Genomic DNA, 8839 nt, shown 5'->3' on the forward strand with positions numbered 1-8839 from the left:
TTGAATTATTTCTGAATTACTCTGACAACTCTGATGGTCTAATTTATGGTAGTGTGGTACTTACGTTATTCATGAGGTTTTGATTTTAATTTACCGATTTATGAAAAACGGGTCTATTGCGCCCTCTCCAGGTAAGATTCAATTGAAAAAAAAAATGCTTTTTTCCCCAAGCAGCTATAGATGCAGGCTGGAGATCTCCAAATGGAGGCGGGCTCTCCCAAAAGGGGCGGGGTACTCTAGAAGGGGCGTGTTTACTCCAAATGGAGAAACACCAACTCCAAATGAGGGCGTCACTTCCACTCAAGGTTAGGGAAAGGGTTAGGCTAAGGGCTTCCTATATCGCCCCCTTTTGGAGCTCTGCCTGCAGCTGTATCCTTCTCTTTCTTTTCAGTGGGCTCAAGTGAAATATTAGGCGGTAAAGAGGTAAATATTTAATTGTACAGTTTATCAATTTGGTATTTTAGAATTTTTAATGTAATGCAGAAGTTTTATTTAATTAAATGAAATACATATCCATTAGTATGCAAAATGACTATTGTTTAATTATTTATTTAAAAAAATAAATAAGGGGAAACAATAGTAAAAGTGAAATGTCTAAAATGTAACAAAATACTGTTGTTGAACTGCAACTCAAGTAATATACATGACCTGAATACTTCAGTATATCTGGATCTGAGTAAAATATAATATACTTAAAATAAGTAACATATTCTATACAAGGACAGAAATACATTCTTTACAAAGCCAATTCTGCCAACCAGCAGCATATGCTTACATGCTATCAAAAAAGAAAGATAGAAAGAAAGAAAGAAAAAGGTCATGTAAAATGGTATAATCTAGTGGTTTGTCATTCATGGCCAAAAAGTGTACATTATTAACGCACAAATACACTAGACAGCTCATTTAGTCTGAGTATCTAAGCATTATGACATCATCATCCCTTCTTGTATGGCTGTTGTTAAAGAAACGGTCACCATGGAACTGGATGAGGTCACCTTCTTCAGCCAATTGTCTGCCACTTTGGTAACCACTAAATTCAGAGGAGACACAGGTTGTGGCCATGTTTGAACGAAACGGATGTCTGGTAGAGTACATTTGACGCACATGTGCATGTGCAGATGACTTCCTGCTTTTGATCATCCTCTTCAACACACGCCCCAGCCAGACTCCGCAGACCAGAAGGATGAGCACTGCATTGACTGCCAGAGCTGCTACTGTGATGAGCTGTAGGTTGACCTCACTTGTCACTGAAGGCAAAAGTGTAACAAATCCAATGCAGTGATCTCTAGGAGCTACCTGGCACAAAGCCCCGCCCACTACACTTTCCACACAGGTGATGTAGGTGGAGTCTGGGCTGAGCTCTTGGAGGATCACTGCCTTGTCATATCCATCTGTATAAACATAACGTGGGAAACGGAAAGCATGCCCAAAACGGTCAAATAAAACACGGAGCTGAAGATCTTTCCCATGAATCAGTGCAATGTCAGGAGTTGTGCTCCAGCGAACTGTGGCTGTATTTGAAGTGACATCTTCCACACTAACATTCAAGATGGAATAGCGGTTGAATTGACAAGCATCTGTGATTACTGCAATTCTTGAGTCATGATGCTTCGTTCTTTCCTGTAAGGGCAGGTTTAATTGTTCCTGATGGGCCAAAGCAATGGGAAAGTGGGTCACATCATCTTGTTGGTTATGGTTGCTATGGCTTGTCAAGGCCAAAGAATCAGTACTATTAGCCAATGAGGAGAAATTCCCTGTTTTCTTGAGATTTCCAGAATGCCCAGGTGTGGCATGTGGCATTGTGTTGCCCAGTTTCCTCTTCTTCTTTCTTTCTAGGGGTGTCACGTGCCCTTGCTTCCTCTCCTCCTCCTCTTGAATCCCTACTTTATGTTTCCCTCCTTCTCTTTCCTCCTTGAGAACTGGTGTCTCCACTACTGCTCCACGACTCTCCATTGGCTGAGATAGAAGTCCAGACTTGCAATAACCACTCAGATTTCCCAGCTGAGATTTATTGACGTAGTCCAAATATGTTCCCGCCAACACTGGGGGGTGATAGCAGCGCACGAAAACAGTCAACAGCTTTCCCTGAGAATGAGCTTCCGTCATCCAGCTTTTCAGCTTCTCCAACCGACAGTCGCACGTCCAGTTGTTTCCATTCAAGTCTACGTGAAACAGAACACCGTTCGTTGCGAAAACGCCGCCGGACAGATTCGTGAGACGGTTGTTTTTCAGTTTCAATGTTTTCAAATGTGTGAGTTGGCCGAAAGCCCCAGGGTCCACACGAGATATGTGATTGTCACTGAAGTCAAGGTGTTCAATGCGCTCGAGAGGGTCTAGTAAACCTGCAGGGATCTCTGTTAGCTCGTTTCTGTCAATCGTAAAGTCTTTGAGGCGCGAAAGTCCTATGAGCGCTTTGTTGTCTATCTTTGATATCTTGTTACGGCTTAGCGATAGTTTTGTTAGCTTTTTCAGGTTCTGAAATACGTGGTCTCCAACGTGCCTTATTTCGTTCCTTGCGAACAGAAGAGTAGCCAGAGACTTCAGATGAGAAAACATAAAAATATCACGGAGCTCTGTTTGTTTATTGTCTGATAAATTTAAAAACTGCAGTTTTTCGAGCCTCGAGAACGCGTTTCGGTCAACATGGCGAAGTTGGTTCGATTCTAAGTGTAGGAACATTAAATTTGTCAGACCTTTGAAGACAGTCTCGTTTAAAAATTCAATATAATTCCCATCAAGTCTAAGTTTGACTAGACTATTCAAACTGCTAAACGATTCGGAAATAATATCATTGATTTCGTTGTTATTACTATTTAATATAGTGAGTTTTTTCAGCGACCGCAGAGTTTCAGGTTGTATTGTTGAAATCAAGTTGTTGCCCAGATACAGTTCCTCCAGCTTGGAGAGCTTCTCGAATGATTTAGGGTGTATATTCCTTATTTGGTTAAATTGGAGATTGAGTCTCATTAGGTTGCCATAGCGCATGAAGTCGAACGCGCTGAGGTTGTGAATGAAGTTTCCAGCGAGTCCGAAAACTCGCACGTCCTCCGCGCGTCCCTCCACCTGCGGCGCTTTGGGCACCGCGCGTAGACCGCGGTTGGCGCAAAGGATATGCTGCGCGTGCTGGCAGTCACATCGCTCGGGGCAAATGGCGCAAGCAGGCGCGAAAAATATTAGCGCTCCACCGCAGCATAAAAGTAAGCTATAGAGCAATAAATATGCCATTCCACTGAAGCTCAAACAACACGTTCAGACACTCGGTACATTCCTTTGTTTCAGCCCAGTTTCGCCTAAATCTTCCTCTGCAGAATCCAGTGCCATCTGAGTAAAGGCATTTAGCGAGCGTTTAAGAGCAACATTGTCATTTTTTGCTGTATTGAGCTATCCATGCAGAACCACGGCGAGCTGCTGTGATTCCAACCGAGGGCGCATTTGCCTCTCATCCCCCAAGTCATCTGTTGCAGATTACACACACACACACACACACACACACACACACACACACACACACACACACACACACACACACACACACACAAACGCTCGCGCGCTCATGTTGGTGCAGCTATCATTATGAGGACTCTCCATAGACATAATTTCTTCTATAATGTATGAACTATTTATTATATCCCCCCAACCCTCACAAATAACTTTCTGCATTTTTATATATATATATATCGTTCAGTATGTTTTTTAAGCGATTTGAATTATGGGGACACTAGACATGTCCTCATAAACCGCATGTATAGCATAATACCCTTGTACAGTTTGTAACCTAAAATAAAAGCCCTGAAAAGGCCTGCCAAAAGCAGACTTTTCTTCCCATGAAGGTCCCTCGGGGACTCGATCTAGGACTCCACTGCTTGTTTAAAAAGCACCGGCAGGAAGGAGAAAAATAGAAAAGTAAAGAAAGGGAATTTCAGACCAAGTTTTTGTCTCATGCCGTGTGCCAGGTCGTGGGAAGTGAGGCGTACTCTCTCTTGGGTGCGTGGGCAGACTTCACTCAATTACAAGGGCCTTGAATTTATAAATGTGATGTATGCGTGAAGAAATGCCTTGACAAATAAAAGTTACTGTTGAGTAATTACATTTTACATTGCTGTTCTACATCCAACTTGAACATAGTAATTAACGACCACTCAGTCAAAGATCCAGATGTTTCATATTTCTTTTTAGGTAAGAACATTGAGAGACAAAGTAGAGGAGGAGTGAAGCGAAAACTGGAGAGAAAGTTGTGACTACACAGAGACAAGGGCGCAGATTTGGCTTGAACGTTAGAGAGGTTGCAGCGTGAAACATATTTCCATTGATATGGTATAAATAATAGTAGGGGTGGGGGTGTATTTGCTTGTTTTGATTATATATTTGATATATCCCCATGGAATCTACTCCCTGCACAGAGCGTATTGTCATAAATAAAAATGTTCAAAAATATTACATGTGAAAGCAATTATAGGTTAGCATGCACGATTTGATTGGCACATTTGGTATTATGGTAGTTTTATGGTTTGGCAAATTCTGTGATATGTATTGAATTTAAAGAAATATTCCGGGTTCAATGCAAGTTAAACTCAATCAACAGCATTTGTGGCACAATGTTGATCAGCACAAAAAAGTTAATTTAGCTTATCCCTCCTTTTCTTTAAAAAAAAAGTGAAAAATCTGGGTTAAAGTGAGGCATTTACAATGAAAGTGAATTGGGCCAATTTTCTGGAGTGTTTAAATGCAGAAATTTGAAGCTTATAATTTTATAAATGCACTTACATTAATTCTTCTGTTTAAACTTGTGTATTATTTGAGCTGTGAAGTTGTTTAAATCATTGTTTTTGTGGTCGTTTTAGGATTTTACAGCATTACGTATAGCAATTGCAACAAATTTGTAAAATTGGATATAACTTATGACAGAAAAGGTTAGTAAGCAATTTAATCACACTAAAATCATGTTAACAAACGTCTTGTGGGTTTTCAATTGAAACAGGAGTATTTTAACATTTACAGATTGGCCCTATTCACTTCCTTTGGCAGTGTGTCACAGGAAACCAGATTTGTGCTTTTTTTTTTTTTAAAGAAAAGAAAAGGGGGAACACTTCCATATTAACTTTTTCAGATTACATTTTTTTATTTATTCCTATATTAACACATGAAAGCAAGAACCTGTACAAATAGAATCAATACTTAACCACCACCCCATCCCCAACCCATAAGAACAGCCCTGTGGTCCCACATAATTATAGACACACAAAAACGAATATTAAAAAATTTAATAATTAAGTAAATAAAATATTATAACCACATACATATTCTCTACATCTCTCTCACCACTGTCCCTCCCCGAGAGCCAAAAATGCCAAATATCTGCCCCACTTTCCAATAAACAAGTCCAAATTAGCCAATCTTCTTAATACGCCTTCTTCAAACATTGCCAACCTACCCATCTCTGCACACTACTCCAGAAATGATGGCGCTCCGTTGGACTTCCAACCCCTTAAAATTACTTGTCTGCCAATCATAACACTTGTCAAAACCCATCCATCCATCCATCTTCAACCGCTTATCCGAAGTCGGGTCGCGGGGGCAGCTGCTCCAGCAGGGGGCCCCAAACTTCCCTATCCCGAGCCACATTAACCAGCTCTGACTGGGCGACCCCGAGGCGTTCCCAGGCCAGTGTGGAGATGTAATCTCTCCACCTAGTCCTGGGTCTTCCCGAGGCCTCCTCCCAGCTGGACGTGCCTGAAACACCTCCCTAGGAGGCGGCCAGGGGCATCCTTACCAGATGCCCAAACCACCTCAACTGACTCCTTTCAACGCAAAGGAGCAGCGGCTCTACTCCGAGCTCCTCACGGATGACTGAGCTCCTCACCCTATCTCTAAGGGAGAAGCCCGCCACCCTTCTGAGGAAGCCCATTTCGGCCGCTTGTACTCGCGACCTAGTTCTTTCGGTCATGACCCAACCTTCATGACCATAGGTGAGGGTAGGAACAAAAATTGACCGGTAGATCAAGAGCTTTGCCTTCGGCTCAGCTCTCTTTTACGTGACAACGGTGCGATAGAGCGAGTGCAATACTGCCCCTGCTGCCCCGACTCTCCGGCCAACCTCCCGCTCCATTGTCCCCTCACTCGTGAACAAGACCCCGAGGTACTTGAACTCCTTCACTTGGGGCAAAACTTCATTCCCTACCTGGAGTACGCACTCCATCGGTTTCCTGCTGAGAACCATGGCCTCAGATTTAGAGGTGCTAATCCTCATCCCAGCTGCTTCACACTCGACTGCCAAGCGATCCAGTGAGAGCTGAAGGTCACGGACCGATGATGACATGAAGACAACATCATCTGCAAAAGCAGCGATGAGATCCCCAGCCCACCGAACCGCACACCTTCCCCACCCGACTACGCCTTGATATCCTGTCCATGAATATCACAAACAGGATTGGTGACAGCGCAGCCTTGGCGGAGACCAACCCCACATGGAATGAACTCGACTTTGTGCCGAGGACCCGGACACAGCCCTCGCTTTGGACGTACAGGGATTGGATACGCCCTAAGAAGGGACCCCCCACCCCGTACTCCCGCAGCACCTCCCACAGTCTCTCCTGGGGACCCGGTCATACGCCTTCTCCAGAGCCACAAAACACATGTAGACTGGATGGGCATACTCCCAGGCCCCTCCAGGATCCTTGCGAGAGTAAAGATCTGGTCCGTCGTTCCACGGCCAGGGCCGAAAACCGCATTGTTCCTCTTCAATCTGAGGTTCGACAACCGGCCGAACCCTCCTCTCCAGCACCTTGGAGTAAACTTTACCAGGGAGGCTGAGAAGTGTGATACCCCTGTAGCTGGCACACACTCTCTGATCCCCTTTTTGAAGAGGGAACCACCACCCCGTTCTGCCACTCCTTAGGCACTGTCCCAGATTTCCACGCTAATGTTGAAGAGGCGTGTCATCCATGACACCCCCTCCACATCCAGAGCTTTCAGCATTTCTGGTCGGATCTCATCAATCCCGTGGCTTTGCCACTGCGGAGTTGTTTGACTACCTCAGTGACCTCCCCAGGGAAATAGAATCTGATCCCCATCATCCTCCGGCTCTGCCTCTACCATAGAGGGTGTATTGGGATTTAGGAGTTCTTCAAAGTGTTCCTTCCACGCCCAATAACCTCCTCGGTTGAGGTCAACAGCGTCCCATCTTTGCTGTATACAGCTTGAATGTTTCCCGTTTCCCCTCCTAAGGTGGCGGACCGGTTTCCAGAAGCACTTTGGTGCGGACCGAAAGTCCTTCTCCATGGCTTCTCCGAACTTTTCCCACACCCACTGCTTTGCCTCCCTCACGGCCGAGGCCGCAGCCCTTCAACAAGTCCCGGAAGGCCTCTTTCTTCAGTCGGACGGCTTCCCTGACCACCAGTGTCCACCACGGTGTTCGAGGGTTACCACCCCTTGTGGCACCTAAAACCTTGAGGCCGCAGCTCTCCACCGCGGCTTCGGCAATGGAAGCTTTGAACATTGCCCACTCCGGTTCAATGTCCCCAACCTCCACAGGGATGCCTGAAAAGCTCCGCCGAGGTGTGAGTTGAAGATCTCACGGACAGGGACCTCCTCCAAGCGTTCCCAGTTCACCCAGCACTACTTGCTTGGGCTTCCCAGGTCTGTCCAGAGTCTTTCCCCACCCCTGACCCAACTCACCACCAGATGGTGATCGGTTGACAGCTCTGCCCCTCTCTTTACCCGAGTGTCCAAAACATATGGCCTCAGATCCGACGACACGATTACAAAATCGATCATCGACCTTCGGCCTAGGGTGCTCTGGTACCACGTACACTTATGAGCATCCTTATGTTCGAACATGGTGTTTGTTATAGATAATCCATGACTAGCACAGAAATCCAATAACAAACATCCACTTGAGTTCAGATCAGGGAGGCCGTTCCTCCCAATCACGCCTTACATCTATAGATGCAGACTTGTCAAAACCCGTTTTTTATAAATCTGTCCCCCAAATTTATGACCACTAAATTGCCCAAAATACAAAGTCTGGGGCAAAGCAAAACTTTAGTGCCCAAAACGTCAAACAAAAAGCTCTGTACCTTCATCCAAAAATCTTGAATCTTAACACACCCCTAAAAGGCATGGGTTGTGTCTCCAAATTCTGATTGACAATGCCAGCAGTTGGGCGTGTCTTTAAGCCTATCCAATAAAATCTATGTAAAATCTTAAATTCCATATCCTTACATCTATAGATGCAGACTTGACATTTTTTAGAATCCTAGTCCACTCTTCTTCCTTCAATACCAAATTCTAATTTGTTTTCCCATAATCTCTTGAAAGAAGCTAAAGCTCCATTCCCCAGACTCTGAATTGTCAGGGAGTAATACACTGATGCCTCGTGACCTTTTCCAAAAGCAGTAATCACCTCTCCCAAAGCATCTTCCGCTTTAGGGTGGTGTGTGCTTCTTCCAAAACCGTACAGAGCATTTGGCTGAGAACTGAGATCTGGGAATCCCAAAATGATGACCCAAATTTTCAAAAGATCTCAACACTCAAGGACTGAGTTCATCAAAAAAATGTAAGTCTCCTCCCAATATTAAATCAGCGGCTTGGAACATTCCTTCCAGATCAATAAAAAAAGCTCTGATCATAAACGTTAGGTGCATAAATAATAGACAAAACCAACATTTGCCCCTGAATTCCTGCTAAAACATTTAATTGTAGATGTTTACTTATTAATGAAATGACTCCCCTTCTCTTACTTGAGCCAGCACTAAAGAAAACATACCCACCCCATATCTTCCCAATTTTTTCAGCTTCCTGCTGGGAAAGATGCATTTCTTGAAGAAACACTATATCATAT

General features: G+C 44.3%; 1 protein-coding gene across 1 annotated transcript; it reads right to left on the bottom strand.

Annotated features, from left to right (window-relative positions):
• Positions 1-18: 18 nt before the first annotated feature.
• Positions 19-3405, bottom strand: LOC127620192 (TLR4 interactor with leucine rich repeats-like). Its single transcript, XM_052093319.1, has one exon. It carries the CDS (start codon positions 3223-3225, stop codon positions 904-906), a length of 2322 nt encoding a protein of 773 aa, XP_051949279.1. The 5' UTR covers positions 3226-3405; the 3' UTR covers positions 19-903.
• Positions 3406-8839: the final 5434 nt, after the last annotated feature.

Source organism: Xyrauchen texanus, chromosome 26 (genome assembly GCF_025860055.1).
Source record: "Xyrauchen texanus isolate HMW12.3.18 chromosome 26, RBS_HiC_50CHRs, whole genome shotgun sequence".
In the NCBI taxonomy this organism is placed as follows: domain Eukaryota; kingdom Metazoa; phylum Chordata; class Actinopteri; order Cypriniformes; family Catostomidae; genus Xyrauchen; species Xyrauchen texanus.